The sequence below is a fragment of the Gopherus flavomarginatus genome, chromosome 5 (assembly GCF_025201925.1).
Source record: "Gopherus flavomarginatus isolate rGopFla2 chromosome 5, rGopFla2.mat.asm, whole genome shotgun sequence".
Taxonomy (NCBI): Eukaryota; Metazoa; Chordata; order Testudines; family Testudinidae; genus Gopherus; species Gopherus flavomarginatus.
Window position 1 is genome coordinate 26,717,139 of NC_066621.1, and position 19,560 is coordinate 26,736,698.

The 19,560-nt window shown below is 47.3% G+C and overlaps 1 protein-coding gene across 1 annotated transcript in view; it reads left to right on the plus strand.

The window, feature by feature from the left end:
* Window positions 1-18,928, plus strand: part of LMOD1 (leiomodin 1) — a 54,575-nt gene extending 35,647 nt beyond the window's left edge. The window contains exons 2-3 of the mRNA XM_050956200.1: window positions 14,737-16,269; window positions 17,334-18,928. Coding sequence (XP_050812157.1) covers window positions 14,737-16,269; window positions 17,334-17,360 — 1,560 coding nt within the window. The 3' untranslated portion in view covers window positions 17,361-18,928. The remainder of the gene's footprint in view (window positions 1-14,736; window positions 16,270-17,333) is intronic.
* The last annotated feature ends 632 nt before the right edge of the window (window positions 18,929-19,560 follow it).

Below are 19,560 nucleotides of genomic sequence, written 5' to 3' on the forward strand. Positions count from 1 at the left end.
CCCCGCTCACTCTCCTGATGGCTTTGTTCACCTTGCATGTAAAGATGCCTTCTTTGTCTTTGATCACACCCTGTACACATTTAGGCAGGTGGAACCACGATCCTGTGTCTGCAGCAGACCTGGCTTAGGCATTGCTTGCCAAACTCATTTTAAGAACATAATTCTAGCCCCTATTTATAACTCTTTCCTCCCCCTGATCTGTGCACCAGGCAATGATTTTTGGGACCAGTGTGTTACCAGTTCATGACATCCGTTTGTTAGGTGTGGTGAGTGTGTCTGACAAGAGTTGCTGACACACAGTAATGAACCACCAGTCCACCTCTGGGTCGCAACCTTCCTATGCAACATGTGCATTTTAATTGACTTCTACACAAAGGGCCTGTCTACGCTACAGTTCTAAGTCAACTTATGTTAGGTCAACTTAGGCCACGTCCAGACTAGATATTAAAATCGATTTTAGATACGCAACTTCAGCTACGGGAATAACGTAGCTGAAGTCGAATTTCTAAAATCGAGGTACTCACCCGTCTGGACGGCGCGGCATCGATGTCCGCGGCTCTCCATGTCGATTCCGGAACTCCGTTCGGGTTGATGGAGTTACGGAATCGATGTAAGCGCGCTCGGGGATCGATACATCGCGTCCAGACTAGACGCGATATATCGATCCCCGAGCAATCGATTTTAACCCGCCGATGCCGCGGGTTAGTCTGGACGTGCGCTTACAGACACTGCAGTAATTACTGCGTGGCTGATGTTCACGCTACCCTCTTTCTGTCGGCAGTGCGCGTGCTCACCAGAAGCGCTTCCACCAGCTGCTGGCTCTCAGCAGCCCGCTGGGAGCCCAGCTCCCTCCCTGGGCTCTCAGCTCCCTGCTCCCAGATGAGAGTGCAGGGGCAGCCACTTAGGCTATTCAGGGAGCCTCCAGGCAGCAGTCAGAGTGGGAGTGGGGAGCCGGGGCAGCCGGACTCTAGCAGCCAGGTTTTCTTGTCAATTTCATGGTTCCAGCATGGAGACGTGAAATTGAAAATAAGGCCATAAGCCTATGTAAGTAACACAGTGTCTACACAGACACTGTGTCACTCTAACAACACCGACATAAGCCCTATGCCTCTCGTGGAGGTGGAGTTATTATGTCGCTGTAGTAGGGCATTTACATTGATGAGACTGGACTGTGGTGTGTACACTGACATAAGTAGGTCAACATAAGCTATAACGTAGATAGAAAGCTGGCTAGATTGTCGGGCTCAACGGGTAATGATCAATAGCTCCATGTCTTGTTGGCAGCCTGTATACAGCGGAGTGCCCCAAGGGTCGGTCGTGGGGCCAGTTTTGTTCAATATCTTTATTAATGAACTGGATGATGGGATGAATTGCACCCTCAGCAAGTTTGCAGATGACACTAAACTGGGAGGAGTGCTAGATACACTGGAGGGTAGGGATAGCATATAGAGGGACCCAGACAAATTAGAGGATTGGGCCAAAAGAAATCTGATGAGGTTCAACAAGGACAAGTGCAGAGTCCTGCACCGAGGATGAAAGAATCCCATGCACTGCTACAGACTAGGGACCGAGTGACTAGGCAGCAGTTCTGCAGAAAAGGACCTAGGGGTTACAGTGGATGAGAAACTGGATATGAGTCAACAGTGTGCCTTTGTTGCCAAGAAGGCTAATGGCATTTTGGGCTGTATAAGTAGGAGCATTGCCAGCAGATTGAGGGATGTGATCATTCCCTTCTATTCGGCATTGGTGAGGCCTCATCTGAAGTACTGTGTCCAGTTTTGGACCCCATACTACAAGAAGAATGTGGAAAAATTGGAGAGTCCAGCAGAGGGCAACAAAAATGATTAGGGGGCTGGAGCACATGACTTATGAGGAGAGGCTGAGGGAACTGGGATTGTTTAGTCTGCAGAAGAGAAGAAAGAGGGGGATTTGTTAGCTGCTTTAAACTACCAGAAAGGGAGTTCCAAAGAGGATGGATCTAGACTGTTCTCAGTGGTACTGGATGATAGAACAAGGAATAATTGTCTCAAGTTGCAGTGGGGGAGGTTTAGGTTGGATATTAGGAAAAACTTTTTCATTAGGAGGGTGGTGAAGCACTGGAATGGGTTACCTAGGGGTTGGTGGAATCTCCTTCCTTAGAGGTTTTTAAGCTCAAGCTTGACAAAGTCCTGGCTGGGATGATTTAGTTGGGATTGGTCCTGCTTTGAGCAGGGGCTTGGACTAGATGACCTCCTGAGGTCCCTTCCAACCCTGAGATTCTATGACCTAACTGTGTAGTGCAGACCAAGTCTATGACACAGATCCTCAAAGATATACTGCCATTAATTTCAGTGAGTGTTAGGCACCAAAATAGCTTTGAGAATCTGAGCCTAAGTGTAGAGCAGTCACTGAACAGAAACAGGGAGCGGTAAGATAGCACTGTATTCTGTTAGCTGGCCCACCGCAGGATTCAGGAAGAAGCAATGTGGGTCTTTAGCCCTTAGTTATTTTCTTAAAAACGTTGATGCGGTGTGCTGCACTTCACCTTCATGCCAATCTTTTGCTAAATGCCACAGACCACCAGGTGAATCTCCAGAGTCAAACTATGTCTGTTTAATAACCCCTGCAAACATCTGTCACTGACAAACAAACTTTGCAGTAGAAGACTGGCAGTCTGTACTGGGGAGGAACCACTAGCTTCTAATGCTCAGATTCCAGACAAGTTCTCAGTCTCCTTTTCCTTTTAAGGAAACATCTGAGTGGGTTTGGGAGTGCAATCACCAGCAAGCAATAGCAATACTCATTTTAGTCTATTTAGAGGAAACTAGCAGTCATTTCAATTCATCAAAACACCAGTGATTAATCAGCCAAGCACCCGGCTATTTTTGTTAGACTTCTTTTTAAAGGTCTGACACTGGGTATGAAAACACTACCCTAATTAGGGTGACCAGATGTCCCGATTGTATAGGGACAGTCCCGAATTTGGGGGCTTTGTCTTATATAGGCACCTATTACCCCCCACCCCATCCCGATTTTTTACACTTGCTATCTTGTCACCCTAACCCTAATAATTGTGCTCCAGGATGACTAAGGAAACACACTCAGATGGGAGATTTGCACTGTCATTCATTTTTAGACCTATTAGAAGTAAATGTGTCAGAGCACTATGGAAAAGCCTAAACAGATGTGGTGTGAACAGGGCAGCAGAGATGGAGCAAATTGGCAGGGTGAAACAAAGGGGGAGGGGTATACACTTTAAGATGCTCTATCATTCTGTGCAGCCACTCATGTTCCTCTAGGCTGACTGTTGAGAACTCAGTGACTGAATGAAGCAGAGTGTGTCAAACTCCTTGACTTGGCACTGACCACCTTGTATAGCAGCAGTGTGGCTAAGGCAGTGGCCTAGGTGCAGCAGGTGGGAGTTCAGTTCCTGGATGTGCATAGCTGAACAGAGTTTAGAGGCAGGAGGGGCCATTATGATAAACTAGTCCAATGGCCTGAGAATCCACCCCCAATGATCTCTACTGTATCAAGCCCCTCACTTCTGGATGGCCTAGTCCAGTGTTTTTCAACTTTTTTTTCATTTGTGGACCCCTAAAATTTTTTTAAATGGAGATGCAGACCCCTTTGGAAATCTCAGACATAGTCTGTGGACCCCAAGGGGTCTGCAAAGCACAGGTTGAAACCACTGAGCTAGAGGATAGAGTTTAGAAGAAGACATCTAGCCCTGATATAAAACAGAAAGAATCCAGCATAGCCTTTGGGAGTTGTTCCAATGGTTAATTACACTCACTGTTAAAAACTTGCACCTTATTTCTAATTTGAATTTGTCTAGCCTCAGCTTACCTTGTTACACCGTTATCTTGTTAGACTGAAGATCCCTAGACTGTCAGAAAACTTTTCTCCACTAGGTACCGGATGGTCTGTGAGCAAGACATCCCTTGACCTTGTTAAATTAAATAGATTGAGTTTGTTTATTCTCTCACTGTAAGGTCTGTTTTCCAGAATTGGAATAATTTTTGTAGCTAAACAGCTCTTTTAAAAGTGTGGGCACAAGAACTAGACACAGCATCTAGTAAGGATCTTGCTAGTGCAGTATTCAGTAGTGATAACACTACCCCTACTTCTGCTTGGATTGTAGTTGCTTCCTTAGCCACCTCACTGCACTGGGGCCAGGAGCTCCCAGTACGGTGCTGTGGCCACAGGGGTAATGAGGAATCTCACGTAAGATTAGAGGAGTGATTTTCCCTCTGTATTTGGCACTGGGGCTACTGCTGCTGGAATCCTGTGTCCTGTTCTGGTGCCCACAATTCAAGAAGGATGTTGATAAATTGGAGAGGGACCATCAGAATCATTAAAGGGTTAGAAAATATGCCTTCAAGTGCTGGGGCAGGTCTACATTCAAAACAGTGCATTGGCAAGCTGTTCTGCTGTAGTGCTTAAGTGAACAAGCTCCTATGCTGATGTAAGAACTTCTCCATCGGCGTAGTTACTCCACCTCCCCGAGAGGAGGCAGCTGTGTGGAGGGATAGCTCAGTGCATTGTTCGAGCATTGGCCTGCTAAACCCAGAGTTGTGAGTTCAGTCTTTGAGGGGGCCATTTGGGGCTTTATTTGGGGATTGATTCTGCTCTGAGCAGGGGGTTGGACTAGATGCTCTTCTGAGGTCCCTTCCAACCCTGATAATCTATGATGGGAGATGCTCTCCTGCCAACATAGCACTGTCTACATGGGGGTTGAGGTCAGTGTAACTACATCACATGGGGATGGATTTTTCAAACCCCAGAGTGATGTGGTTATACCACTATAGGTCTGCAGTGTAGGCCTGGCCAGAGATTCAAGGATCTATTGTGTATTTAGACCGCTATGTTTCCCTCCCAGAGTGACTGATCGATATTTTAGCCACATTAAAGACCTCAGTGTTCACAGATAGTCAAACTACCATTACCAGTTTCCAGAGAGAAATTTTTTTGCACTGGGCACCAGCCACATTGGCCTCTGAAATCTCTAGGGTTGCCTCTTTCTTCCTCTGTTCCCCAGCTCCCCTCAAGCAAATCTAATTACCCTCCCCTCGTGGGTGGCTGTGCTTGGCTTTGGACATTAGGGAAGAACTGTGATTTCAGAGAGCTCCAGAAGAAGTGATGTGAAAATCATTTTCATAGCCATGACTCCAATGATCTCAGCTTTGCCAGGACGGAGACTTCACAGCCAGTTTATGCCTCTTGGAAATTTTGTTGCTTTCCCCAGGATGAATTCCTGAGGCTCTGCCATTGCCAGAGCAAAGAAACTCAGGGTGATACTTATTGGAGTCTTTGTGAAGATGAAACTTGTAGCAGACCCTGCAGTGGGCCCAGGAGTTAAACATGCATGGTGGTATCTGGAAAGATGGGAATGTGATGGAGAACAATGGCAATTAGGTGTTACTGTGCTGGAAGCAATAGGAACTGTTGCTTCTATTGCAGATTTGCTAAGCCTGGACCTGCCCTGTGTTCTATTTTGCTCTAGTCTCTTCAGATTTGGGGGAGACCTATCTCCTACTCTTTCTTTCTGCCACTCCCAGTGCAGGACGTGTTCCAGCTCCTTCTCTCTCACCATCTTCCTTCACAGCCTCCCTTACTCCAGGGAGTCCTCATTATTTGCTGCTCAGCCATATGGCACCAGGCGGCCTTGGGTCCCAGGTGTGCCGAGACTGTTGCTGATTTGAACCTGAAGGACTTGGAGGGGCTCAAGAGTCTCCAATGTGCCAAGCTGCCCTGGCTGAGGTGAGAAAGAAAGATTTCAGAGCTGCTGGCATGTGGAATGAGCAGCTCGCACTTGCATAAAGAGCTGAAAAGATCAGGGGAGATGGGATTCCTTCTACTTGAGGCAGGAGGACGAGTGGAACTCCCAGAATGCCAGCTATTACCAGTGCCCATCTGCTTGGGTCACATCAGAGTATGGGGGACAAACGTTCTTCCAACCCCCACTCATGTCCATGAATACTATTATTATTGATTCATATTTCAGTAGTGCCAAGGGCCTCAGGAGGAGTAGGACCCATTGTGCAGGATACAGACAAACTGGGACACTCCCTGCCCCAAGACGCTCATAAGACAAAACAGGTGAACACAAAGAGACAGACAACCAACGTGCAAATGGCTAACTCTGTCCAACCTGACCCATGAAATCAGAGTATCCTTGGTCATGTAATAGTATAGACTGCGTCATAAAAGTATCTCCCAGCATCATGCCCCATGTAGCTAGGTGATATGGCTGTGTAGGGGCTCAGCGGGGTGGGTTAACCACACCAGCGAGAGTGCCACACCAAAGTGCAATGAGTGAGGGAGTTCCCACCCACTCAAATACTGTTGTAATAGGAATGTGGTGCTGTCCTGACTATGGCTTCCCTGGGATAACAGTGTCTCTGAGACTGCACTGTTCTTGTGCTAATACTCCCAGCGAGAGGAAGTCCCTGCGCTTGTGCGCCTGCCATCTACATGTGTGATGAGCCTGAGGCTTATTTCACCTCATGTGACAGGACACAGGAACGCCTCCTGAGCTATGCAGCGAGACACAGGCTGGGGCGCTGGGTGATGTCCTAGTGTCTGGGGGATACTCGCAATAATGGGGACATGGGGTAGTAGCTAAAGCCAAGGAGGCAGGGTCTCTGCCAAGAAGAAGGGGCTGGAGGAGCAGTGGTTCATGGAGGGGTAGCTCATTACCGGGAGGCTGGAGAGGGTGAATGGAGTTGCTGTGGAGAAGGGAAGGTGTTTCTCTGGCAAAGGGTGGTGTTAGAGATGGGACATTGTGGATAGAGCAGGAGAAGAGGATTCCTGAGGCAAAAGAGAAGCATTTACTGAGGATGGGGCTGGCACCAAGGGGAGCAAAGGGATCATATTACCATGCAAGTGCCCCTCACGGGGAAGCTGGGACAGGATCGGCGTACGATGGCTGCGGGAGAACTCCTGGGCCTGCTGCTGAGATCCCTGATTTGGAGACAAGGATGAGCCTCATTTGCTTCTACTTGAAGCAAAGAAAGTGTCTGGCAGCAACCAACATGGATTAGTCATTTTTGTTCCAGAGATGGAGATATCACCACCTAGATCTCAGAAAGGGGCTCTCGCCTTGGTTGAGGGGAAATGCCACCACCCAAGGTAAGCTCAAGCTGCCTGCTCCCAGCAGCTGCATCCAGAATGAGAAGGAGGAAGAGCTGGGCTGTGGGTTGGTGAAGCCCCAAGGCTGCCTCCCCGAGCAGCTAAGCATCTCCTCTCCCAGGTGGGTGGCTGCAGGGGCCAGTTTGCATTCCAGGCTGGAGCATATGGAATTGGCAGGAGGAGCTGCTGTGGGGCTTTTGCTCAGTCTGGTGTATGCACTTCTGCTGCTTGTTTAGATCTGAGATGAGCAGCCAAGAAGTCTCTAAATGAAATAAACAGAACTCCCATCCCAAATGGCATCTGTATGTGCTCCAAGTACAAACAGTCTCCAAGGGCAGCTCCACACACACTTAGAGCCAGGCCAGATTTTTCCACAGAAAAACGTCTGTCTTTGTGGAATTCACTTAACCCTGGGTTTGCGAACTGCATACTGCACAGCAGGGAAACAGTTGGGATGGAGATGGGCCTGAGTCAGAGCCGAAGATCTCTGCAGGCAGGGGCGTTCACTGCTAGGGGCTGGCCCATTATACAGAAGGGGAACAGTGTTGACTGCAAACTTCCACAGAGGTCAATGGTCTTTGGACTGGGATTTTGTGCTGGCCCATCTCCAGGTTCTGGGCTTTGGTTGCAGTTCAATGCCAGCAGCTCTGGAGTTCCCTGCAGCTGAGACCACTATTAGCAGGTTCCTACATCAAAGCAGGACAGAGCATCATTTCTTCTCCTTTCCCCTACACCTCAAAGGGCCCCCGGTGATGGTGCTGCCTCTGTCAACCCCTCCACACCACTCTGTTCAGAAACAAATCTGTGGTGTTGCCAAGTCCTCTGGGGAATGCTTTTCTCCCCCCCTGCAGCGCTAAGCCCTGCGGGCCAGAGCAGGAAGGGAACCCAGGTTAATTCATGTAGGTAAAGCTCTGAGCCCAGCTGAGCACCTACCTGTGTGGTGGGGGCGGCTCCCTGTTAGCTATAGTGCAAGGCAATGTTCCTCTTTGCCTGTTATCAGGCAGAAAACCTTTCCCACCTCGCCACTAGGCTCAGCCCACTCTGTTCCCTTCTGAACTCTTAGAGGAGGCAGAAACTCTCCCAGGATCAATGAGTGACACACAGATCTGATCTCACCCCTCATAAGCTACCTGATGCACAAAGACAGAACCAAACTAACTGCAGTGGATCCCAAGGAGCAGTCCCACTGCACTTTGTGAACCACGGGAGAGTACAATGCAGGTTAAACTAACAGGCCTCAGGCCCAGAATTGACAGGAGGATTTTAATTCACCCAACAAGCAAACAACCCAAGCCACCCCTCCAAATGTGACAGATGCTGGGGTGCTGTGCAAGCGCCGAGCAGTCTGATCATGGGGTTCCAGGGAGCTGTAGAACAGCTGCCCTGGGTGTTTGCTTTGCGTAGGCTGGCTGTGTTGTGTCTCTGTGAGGCACATAAAGAATAGAAGACAAATCCTAAGCCACAAGAAAACAAACACACCAGGAGAGGTTATTTGAGTCTAATGGAGATCCTCCAGGATGTGGAAATCTAACCCTCATTAAGCCAATGAAAAAGCCTAAACAACATCAGGATATTTGTACAAGGAAATAGGGAGGCTAAGATGGGTTTTGAAGAGCAAAAAATAAACACAAACTACAAGAAATTCTTTAAGTGTGTCAGAAGCAGGAAGCCTGCGAAAAAAACAGTGTTTCTTCTGGATCACCAGGGGTTAAAAGGACTAGAAGCAACTAAGGAAGATAAGGACATTGGTGAGAAGCATCATAATTTCTTTCCATCAGTCTTCCCTGTGGAGAAAGTTGGGGAGATTCCTACTACAAACACACTCTTTCCTGGTAATAAAGATGAGGTACTATCAGAGAATGAGGAGTCAGAAGAGGACAGGCTGGGAAAAAATAGATACATTCAAAAGTGGTATGGCAGCCTCATGTTACAACTCTAGTTGATCTACCCAGCTGAACATGTGCCAGACTGCTGTGCGGGAGCCACCCACTTAATCCCATGTTTCTTTAGCTTGGTGGGGCTGGACACTGTTAGGCCCTGCTCTAGGCATGCACTCCAGCATGGAAGCTTGGAGGGTAACTCATGTTGTACCAAGATTTAGAAACATTTGTAAAAGGTTCTAAAGGCAATCTGAGGAATTACAGACCAATAAGCCTTACATTTGTATCTGGTAAATTGGTTGAAATTATGATCAAACATAGAATAATAAAATTGTAAGATCATGCTACATATAAGATCTAAGCAGTACTGCATCCTTTCTGCTAAGGAAAATCATGTCTCACTAATCTATTAGAAAACTTTGAAATTGTCAGTAAAGTAGTGGATAAAGGAGAACTGGTTGACAATTTAAACTTCCAAAGGCCTTTGACAAGGTCCTACACAAAAGACAACTAAAGAAGCTAGCTAGTCATGCAATGAAAGGAAAGTATAGTCATGGATCAAAACAAAGAATAGAACTAACTGACCGTTTTCATTCTGACAAAAAGTGAACAGTGAGAGCTTGATGTTCTGTACTAGGCCCTGTCTTGGTCACTGCATTTACTGATGAGCTGGAAAGGGGCATGAGCAGTGAGGCAGCAAAATCTGAAGATGACACAGAATTCTTTAGGTCAGTGTTTCCCAGACTTGTTCCACCAGTTGTGCAGGGAAAGCCCCTGGCAGGCCGGGCCAGTTTGTTTACCTGCCACATCTGCAGGTTCTGCCGATTGTGGCTCCTAGTGGCTGCGGTTCGCTGCTCCAGGCCAATGGGAGCTGCTGGAAGCAGCGCGGGCCAAGGGACATACTGGCTGCCACGTCCAGCACAAGCAGCAGATCAAGTTGGGGAACCACTGCTTTAGGTTAATCAGGATCACAGAGAACTGTGAGGAACTTCAGAGACCTAACAAGCTAGGGGAATGGGCAACACCATGGCAAATTAATTTCAGTGTCAATAAATGCAAAGTAATGCCCACCGTAGCGGAAAATGTGAAGTACTCATGCACCTTTCAGTCTGCTATACTAACTGCATCATGTCAGGAATAGGACGTGGATATCATTGCCGAAGCTCAATGAGACTTTGGCTCAACATCCATCTGTCATCAAAGAAGCAAACACAATGTTAGGAGACATAAGCAACGGGATGGAGAATAATACATAAAGTATCATAATGTCATTATAGAAATCAAAAGTGCTGCCTCATTTGGATACTGTTTGCAGCACTGATCTCTCCATCTCCAACAGGATATTGCAGAACCAGAGGGCATTCAGAGAAGGGCAACTAGAATGATCAAGGGCCTGGAAAAATTCTCCTATGAAGAAAGATTGAAAAGTTTGTGATTGCTTCATAAGAAAGGCAATGAGGATAGGAAAAAATGATTAGCCTAGAGAAGAGAGATTGGGAGCTTCTTTTGTCCCTTCTCATAACAGAAGAACAAGGGGACACAATTAAAATGAAAGGTGGGAAATTCAAAACTGATAATAGGAAATATATTTTCACATTATATGTAATTAGACTGTGGAACTCACTAGATTTTAGTCCATTTAATGTGTGCCAGGTTAATTTGATATCATTCTAGTTTTATAATCAAAATGTGGTGCAGTTCCAAATCAAACACCTTACAGAAGTGTAAGTAAATTACATCAACACTAAATTACATCAACACTATTGTTATCAACCAAACTTGTCATCACCTCAAAAAAAGATAGTTTGGCAGGCTCTATTTCTATAAACCCATGTTGTTTTGGCATTAATTATATTAGTTAGTTAGTTAGTATCCTCTGGCATTTGGGGCAGCCACAAAGCTCCTCCACTCCTGTCTGTTTCTGGCAAGTCTTTCAATGGTTCCCCAGCTGTGCCCCAGGTTTTTCAGCTCAGCTTCCACAGCTCTTTGCCATGTTGTTTTCAAGTGGCCTCGTTTTCGCTTGCCTTCAGGTGTCCAGCTTATTGCTACTCTGGTGATGGAATCAGTTTCCATCCGAAGCACATGGCCAATCCATCTCCAATGCCTCCTGGCAATGATAATGCTAATATTTTCTTGGCTGCACTGTGTGAATAGGTCTTGGTCTGAGATTGTTCTGGGCCAAAAGATAGGGAGGATTTTTCTGAGGCAGCTTGTGTGGAATGAAGACAGTTTGGACATGTCATACTTTCTCATTCCCCAGCATTCTGCACTATAAAGTATAAACGCAGCTCTGATAAATCTTGAGTTTGGTTTTGGTGTTGTATTTTGATGATTTCCAGACTGTATTTAAGCTCCTGAAGCTGTTCCTGGCTTTACTGATTCTGTTCTGGATGTCCTGGCTTGTTCCACCATCCTGGCTGATGGTGCTGCCCAAGTATGTGAATGTTTCTACATTGGTGAGAATATAATCCTCTATCCATACTGGTGATGGTGAGGCAATATTAAGGGTCATGATATCTGTCTTATTATGGTTGATTTTCAGTCCGATTTGCTAGCTGAATATATTGAGTCAGGTTGTGTTTTCTTGTATATGGTGTTGGGTATGTGATAGGAGAGTGAGATGATCTGTGAAGACCAGGTCTTCAAGGGATAAGAAGGGTGTCATCTGATGCCTCTTGGCATGTCTTCTGTTGTGCGTCGCACTACCCAGTCGATGGCAATGCTGAAAAGGATTGCAGACATGATACACCCCGACATACTCCTGTTTTGACTTCAAAACAGCTCACTGTGATCAACATTGCATGTAAAGTTGAAATAGAAGCTTTTGATGATGTTGATTGTACGGAGAGGGATTCCATATGCCTGCAGAATATGCCATAGGCTGGTCCTCTGTATGCTATCAAAAGTTTTCTCAAAGTCTTTGAAGTTTATGTAGAGTTGCCATTGTCATTCTGAGCATTGTTCTATTATGTTTTGTAGAGAGGATCTGGTCCGTCCATCCACCCTTTCCAAAAACCAGCTTTCTCTTTCTGAGAATGCTATCAACTGTCTCTGATATACACTGGACTATGATCTTACACAATACCTTGCTTGGCACAGATAAAAATGTGATACCATGCCTGTTATTACAATCACTGAGAGCATCTTTCTGTGGTATCTTCAGTATAACTCCATTGGTCCACTCATCTGGCACTTTTTCCCTTTCCTAGACTGATGTAAACAGAGGGATCAGGATAGATGCTGCTAACTCAGGATTTACCTTGAACAATTCTGCATTCAAGTTGTCCTTGCCAGGAGCTTTCCCATTTTTTAAGGATTTGACGGCAAGGATGATCTGTTCCTTAGTTGGGGTGTCTGTGTTGATATCAAGATCTTCTTCTGCCTTCCAGATTTTTGTTTCCTCTTTGCTCCCTGTTCTGCAATCCTTTGAAGTGCTCTGTCCAGCATATTTCTTGTTCTTTTTCTATTGTCAGTGGGTGGACTTGTTTGTCGCTGATGAGTGTGTTTGTTGGTGTCTGACATTTGCACTGATAAGTCGCATCATTTTGTGAACAGTTCCTTGTTCACCACGAGTAGCTGCATCCTCTGCTTCCCATTGCTCTGGCATTGTTTGTGTTGTCCTTACCGACCTTGGCATTCAGGTCTCCCATGACGATAGTTAGGTTGTGGCGTGGTATTTCTCTAACTCCGCCTGCAATGTAAGGTAGAATTTGTCCTCTGCTGCTTCATCACTGTCATTTGTCAGAGCATAGCACTGGATCAGGGTGATATTATTGTGTTTCCCTTTCAATCTGGCTCTCATAAATCTGCTGCTGATGAACTTCCATTCAAGCAGGGACTGCTCCACTCCCTTCTTCAAAAGGATAGCAACATCCTCACGGCATTGTCCATCATCCCGTGCAGAATACAGCAAAGTTTCTCCTGAGGCTATTGTTAGTCTTCCTGATCCCATCCATCTGCTCTCACTGACACCCAGGATGTGTAAGCTGTAGTGTCTCATCTCTGCTGTGACCTGATTCATACATTCCATCTATGTTAGAAAAAACAAGTTTGGTTTTTGTCTTGATGTTGAGCACCTCAGTCTTCATGCCAGTGGCTTCCATTAATTAATTATATTACCCTCCTTTAAATATTTATTAATCGAGTCCCATTTCAGCCACTCCTTTATTTTGTCAATTTCTAAGAAATAAGGATTAGTATGAGACTGTCATGGGGGATGGATTATCCCACATCTGCTACTGGAGGTTTCCTGCATCTTTCTCTGACGCATCTAGTGCTGACCATTGTCCAAAACAGGGTGCTGGGCTAGATGGATCCTGGGTCTGATCTAGTCTGCAAAGTCTTCTGTTCTGAGCTACCAACGTACTGCATGTATCATACAATGCCTGATTAGTGTGTTTGGATGTGTATTGTATACTGTGGGGACCCAGATTAATACCGAGAGTTATTAATCTACCTTTGAAAAACCTGAATAGCAACAGAATTTATAACTGTTTTCCATTAAGCAGCACTGACATTATAGTAAATAACAGAAACAGAATGCTCTGTTACTCTGTTATATTTGCTAGACAGTTATGGAAGTTTGTGACCGGGGTCCTAGTGGCGAGCCAGCTGTGGTCACTCAACTAGGGTGAACTGCAAAGAATGGGGCAGACAATCCCCATAAAGCTGGTGGATATTCCAATACCTAGATTTACCAAGCCAGCATAAAACAACTTCTTTATTACCTCACTGGTTACTCAGAATCCTAACAACACAGTTCCCTTAAAGTGATCCAGCCTCAGGCCTCCATACAGGTATCCATGTCAAATATGATGAAAATTTCTGTAAATCATATTTCATCATATAAAATAAAATGTTCTACCAATCCCAAAGGTTCGGACACATTACCTCCCAGGTTAATGAATGTTTCAGAGCTTACCCAAATATATGCTACAGCCAATTCTTATTAACTAAAATCTAAAGGTTTATTTATAAAAAGAAAGAAAGAAAGAGAAAGGAAGGAAGGTGAGAGTTAAAATTGGTTAAATGGAATCAATTACATACAGTAATGGCAACATTTTTGGCTCAGGCTTGTAGCAGTGATGGAATAAACTGCAGGTTCAAATCAAGTTTCTGGAGTACATCCACAGCTTGGATGAGTCATTCAGTCCATTGTTCAGAGCTTCAGTTTGTAGCAAAGCTCCTCCAAAGGTAAGAAGCAGGACTGAAGACCAAATTGAGGTGTTTCCAGGCCTTTTATAGCTTTTGCCATGTGGAGGGCATTCCATTGTTTTTGCTGTGGAAAATCACAGCAACAAGATGGAGTTTGGGGTTACACAGGAAAGTCACATGTCTGTGCATTTCGCCTAGTCACAGCAGGACATTCCATTGAGTATCTCCCATGGTCCATTGTCAGTTAAATGTTCTTTCGTTGGGTTACTCAGTTTGAATAGTCCCTCCAAGATGTGCAGGCTAATTACTTTGTGGGCGTTCCCCCAGGAACAAACATTTGAAATCCAAGTATAGAGCCAATACTTATAACTTCACATACAAAAATGATACATGCATACAGATAACATAATCATAACCAGCAAATCATAACCTTTTCATAGACACCTCACTTGACAATCTTTGTACTATATTTGCTGCAAATATATAACAGTGGTTGCAACAATGAAATATCTGGTCATATTTTAATCAGATAACATCACAGAGTTGTATCTAATGGTTTGTTGTTTCTTTCTCTGATTTTCTTTCTCATTAGGAAGGGACACCAGCAGAGAGGAAGAGAGACCCCAGGAACCTGGAAGGAAAGGGCAAGGAAGCTCGTTCCCAAGACCTTGTCAGGAAACGAGACTTCGATCTGGGAAAAGAACGTAACAAAGGAGAATGTGCTCAAAAAACAAGTTACAAAGGGAAGGAAGAATTAGAGAGTAAATGCAATGAAAAACCCAAAGGAGAAAAGGCCCCAAAGGACAAAGACAAGGCCATTGACAAAAAACTCATAGGAAAGGACAGAAAGGAAGAAGAGAAGAGTGCAGCATCAAAGAAAGAGCTAGGAAAGGACAGAAAGGAAGAAGAGAAGAGTGCAGCACCAAAGAAAGAGCTAGGAAAGGACAGAAAGGAAGAAGAGAAGAGCGCAGCACCAAAGAAAGAGCTTGGAAAGGACAGAAAGGAAGAAGAGAAGAATGCAGCACCAAAGAAAGAGCTAGGAAGGAATAGAAAAGGAGAAGAAAAGAGAGAAAAGGAGAGTAAAGAAGAAGAAAGGTGTTCAGCTTTAAAGAAATACTCAAAGGTTGATGGTAAGGAGAAATCACTTACAGACTCCAAAGGTGTCACTGAGGAAAAGGCTCCTCCAGCACCAGAGACAGAGCCTAAACAGATCCCAGAAAACAGCTCCTCAAAACCTGTGGATAGCGCCCCAAGCCAGACCAAGGAAGAGGAAGAAGCAGCTTCCAGTATCTTTGATGAGCCCTTAGAAAGAGTGAAGAATAATGATCCAGAGATGACGGAAGTCAATGTCAATAACTCTGACTGCATCACCAGTGAAATCCTGGTGCGCTTCACAGAGGCCTTGGAATTTAACACCGTGGTCAAAGTGTTTTCACTGGCCAATACCCATGCTGATGACCATGTCGCATTTGCCATCGCCATTATGTTGAAGTCAAACAAGACACTAACCAGCATCAATCTGGACTCTAACCACATCACAGGTAAAGGGATCCTGGCCATCTTCCGTGCCCTGCTGCAGAACAACACCTTGACAGAGCTGCGTTTCCATAACCAGAGGCACATCTGCGGGGGAAAGACAGAGATGGAGATAGCCAAGCTGCTGAAGGAGAATACCACCCTCCTGAAGCTAGGCTATCATTTTGAACTGGCAGGTCCCCGCATGACAGTCACAAACCTGCTGAGTAGGAACATGGACAAGCAAAGGCAGAAACGCCTGCAGGAACAGAAGCAGGTTCAGGAACGTAGTGAGAAGAAGGACCTGCTAGAGGTGCCAAAGGCAGGCGGCTTGCTAAAGGCGTCCCCCAAGCCTTCGCCACAGTCATCCCCAAAATCTTCCCCGTGGTCTTCCCCTAAAAGTTCTCCTAAGAAGGGTGGGCCTCCGGCTGCACCTCCCCCACCCCCACCTCCACTAGCCCCACCCCTGATCAATGAAAATATAAGGAATTCTCTCTCTCCAGCCACCCAGAGGAAGATGGTGGAGAAGGCACTTCCTGCTCAGGAGAAGAACTCAAGGGACCAGCTGTTGGCGGCCATTCGATCCAGCAATGTCAAACAGCTAAAGAAGGCAAGTGAGGGACAAGGAGCTGGGATCTCCATAGAACATTACCTGGTTCATTGGGTGACCCAAGATTTCAGGTCTAGCTTTAGATTCCGACAGCCCCCCTCCCCACCCCCAGCGTTTGAGTCCAAGCACCTTTGGACACCACGTTCATGTCACCTGAGTACTGAATAAAGGGAGGCTAACCTTCTTTGGAGAGCCTCTGTGTGCTAGCCAATCAGAAACAACCTCTGGAATAGAATTCTGGCACGTTAGTCAGTTCCCTAGATCCTCTCGCCATTTGCCTCGGCAAAGCCTGCTAACCCCAAAGCAACTGGCTGAAGGCTCCTGAGCAGTTTTGCTGTATTCTTTTCAGCAGCCAAATTCTGGTCTCACTCATTTAAGTCAATGGCTAGTTGCTGGGGGACCAAGGTTTGGCTTCAGATGAGTTTAATAGCCTGAAATTTCCTGTCAGTCACCAGACGACAGTGGTGACTCTGGGGCGTTTCTACACTCTGAGGTTGAGGATATTCTACAACTTCTCCCTCAATAACCCAGCCACAGATAACTGGGCATGTGCCATGGGACTCAGCTGAGCCAGGTGTTAGTGGGGTGAACATCTGTCTTTTTCGCCATCTCAGCTCAGTGCCGGTGTCCAAACCCAGGTGATACACAACAGGCTCTGTCTGGCTCAGTGTGAGGACAGAGATCTCCTGTTAGTGTCAAGTGTGAAGGCTGGTGACTCAGGTGAATAGTAATGGGGTGCTCTGTCTCTCAGCAGTGGCTTGGGGAATTGCAGGCCCCACCTGAGTTGCCCATATTGCAACTGGTTTTCTGGAATCAGTGAGAGGCACAGACTGAATGGACCATGGAGACTGAACTCCCCTCGACCCTCTCGAGCTGGGACAGGGAAAAGAGCCCTTAGCTGCCGCTGCTGCCTGCCCACTGGAGAGATAGTCACTCCCCATGGCTACTAATACAACACCTGGCTCACACTCAATTCATTTAAAAATAAACAAGCCCAACCCATTCCAGTAACCGCCTGGTTCCAGTCCTGTGCCGAAGGGTAACCAACCCTTTTATCTTGGCAGGTGGAGGTCCCAAAACTATTGCAATAGAACATGGAAGCTGGATCTCCCGCATGGATGAGACCTGTGGCAGAAAATAAGACGTTAGCCTTTCTTATGACTGTTTACATGACCAGTCCTTGGGGACTCTGCAGTGGCCACCTGCCTGCCCCAGAGCTGGAGGAGCAGTGTTCTCTGTGGGGTCCAACTGAGGGGGCCAGCCCTGAGAAGGGCCCTGGGGTCATTGGATGGTGTGCGGCAGACCTGGTATTCATTTTTACAATTTAAAAAATCTTAAAGCTCTTTCTTTTAGCCAGCACCAGCGTGCGATGTGCCAATGCAAGATGGGGGCAGGGTTGCAAGAATGGGGGGAGAGTGTTTGTTCCTGTTCCTGCTGACAGAGTTTGGAGCGTGAGTAGTTACCAAGTGCAGCAGATGCAGGATGGATGTCCCTGAATGTCTGGGTCCACATCTCCAGAACTGCGTGGCTCTGCCAATACAGAACAGCACACGGACAGCAACCTGCACCCCAAAGAGCCTTGCTTTGCTCTTGGCTTGGAGGCTGTCGGGCAGAACTGGCAGCGGGACATTGTCTAGAGTGATGCAGAGCCAAACTCAGGAGAATGCTTGGGGCAGAAATGAATTGCCACCTCTCTGCGGGTTCAGGATCTCCAGTGCCCTGAAAAGGAAAAGGGAGCATACGGTGCAAGGGGAGAGATGCTGACTGCCACCGACAGTTAGTATTGACTGAATGTGTTGGGGGGGCTGGGGAGATACACCTAATGCTGATATTTTATGCAAAGAAATAACTGAAATGTGCAGAGGGCTGGCCCAGAGATGTCACCTCCCCCCAGTATCTTCAGGGCTCAGTGCAGCCACTGTCTAGTGCCATGCTTTACACGACTGATCCTGCTGTCACTGTGCTGCTGCCCTTAGTGCTGGACACGCATGGGAGGGGCTTTGGGACTGGCAAGCAGAAAGCAGGGTTTTTGCTGAGAGAACACTGCTCCTGGTTTTCAGAGCCAGCTGTCCTTCAGGGAGGCACTGGGAAGGATGTGCTTGGCCTGCAGGCTGTAGCCCAGCATGCCCAGAGCCCTCACTTTGCATGTGACGTGTGTGCTCTAGCTCAGCTTTGTCAATGGCCATGGGGCTGTGCGTGCTCCCTACACACCTGCCCTTCAGCAGAGCACAATGGAGGGCAGGTTCAGAGGTGGCACCAGCACATGTACCTCAGGGGCAGCCCAGCCTGGCTGGCGCATGCTCTGCTTTTCTCGGGGGTGCAGGCAACTGGATTTGTCTCGCTATTGGTTTCACAGACTGTAACTTTCCAAGGAGGCTCTGAACTCCCAGGAGATTTGCGCGGCCTTAGCACAGGAACAGCTGCAGATGCAGTGCTGCTTTCCAATGGCCCCTAATGCTCTGGAAGATATAGCTCAGGGTTAATGATTAGAGTTGCTTGTTGTGCACCACTCAGTGTGGAGTGAATAAGTGTGTGAGGATGAGGGGCCTGTGTGCCAGTGGAGGGGGGTGTCTGTCAGTGGAGCAGAGAAGGGTGGGGTATGTGCTGGGCGGGGGAGCAGGAGGGTGGGTCCTGTGCTGGTGGAGCAGAAGCAGGGGAATCTGCGCCAGTAGAGAGAGCAGGGAGGTCTGGCCCAGTGGCTCGGGGGGAGGGCAGTGGTGCCAGAGGAGCAGAGGGGGGGCTGGGCCTAAGGAGCAGAGGAGGGTGGTCTGTGTCAGAGGATTGGGGGGGGGCTGTGCCTGAGGAGCGAGGGGAGGGTCTGTGTCAGAGGAGCAGGGCGGGGCTGCCCCTGAGGAGTGGGGGGAGGGTCTGTGTCAGAGCAGCAGGGGGGGCTGCGCATGAGGAACTGGGAGGTCTGCGTCGGTGTAGCAGGGGGGTCTAGGGAATCACACCCTGGGGTCTGCTCTTGTGTGCCCCATGCCCACCTGTCCATGCCCATTCTCTGGCCTCATCGCTTTGCATACCTTTACATCCCAATTGGCCAAATACTGTGTCATTTTCACAGTAGACCAGGTATCCTCAGCCACCATTGTTGGGGAGAGAGGGCCCTGAGAACTGCTCTCTTGGGGGGGAGGGCAATTCCCTGCTGAGCTGTTCTTGCCAAAGCACAGGGCAGGGCTCTAGTGGAGCACTGTCCCAGGCCCAGGCTGTTCTCAGAGCCCTGTCAGATGGCCAACGATGAGAAAGCAGGGGGCTGTTGACGTGCTGCTGACCTGTGGCCCTCTTGAGCCT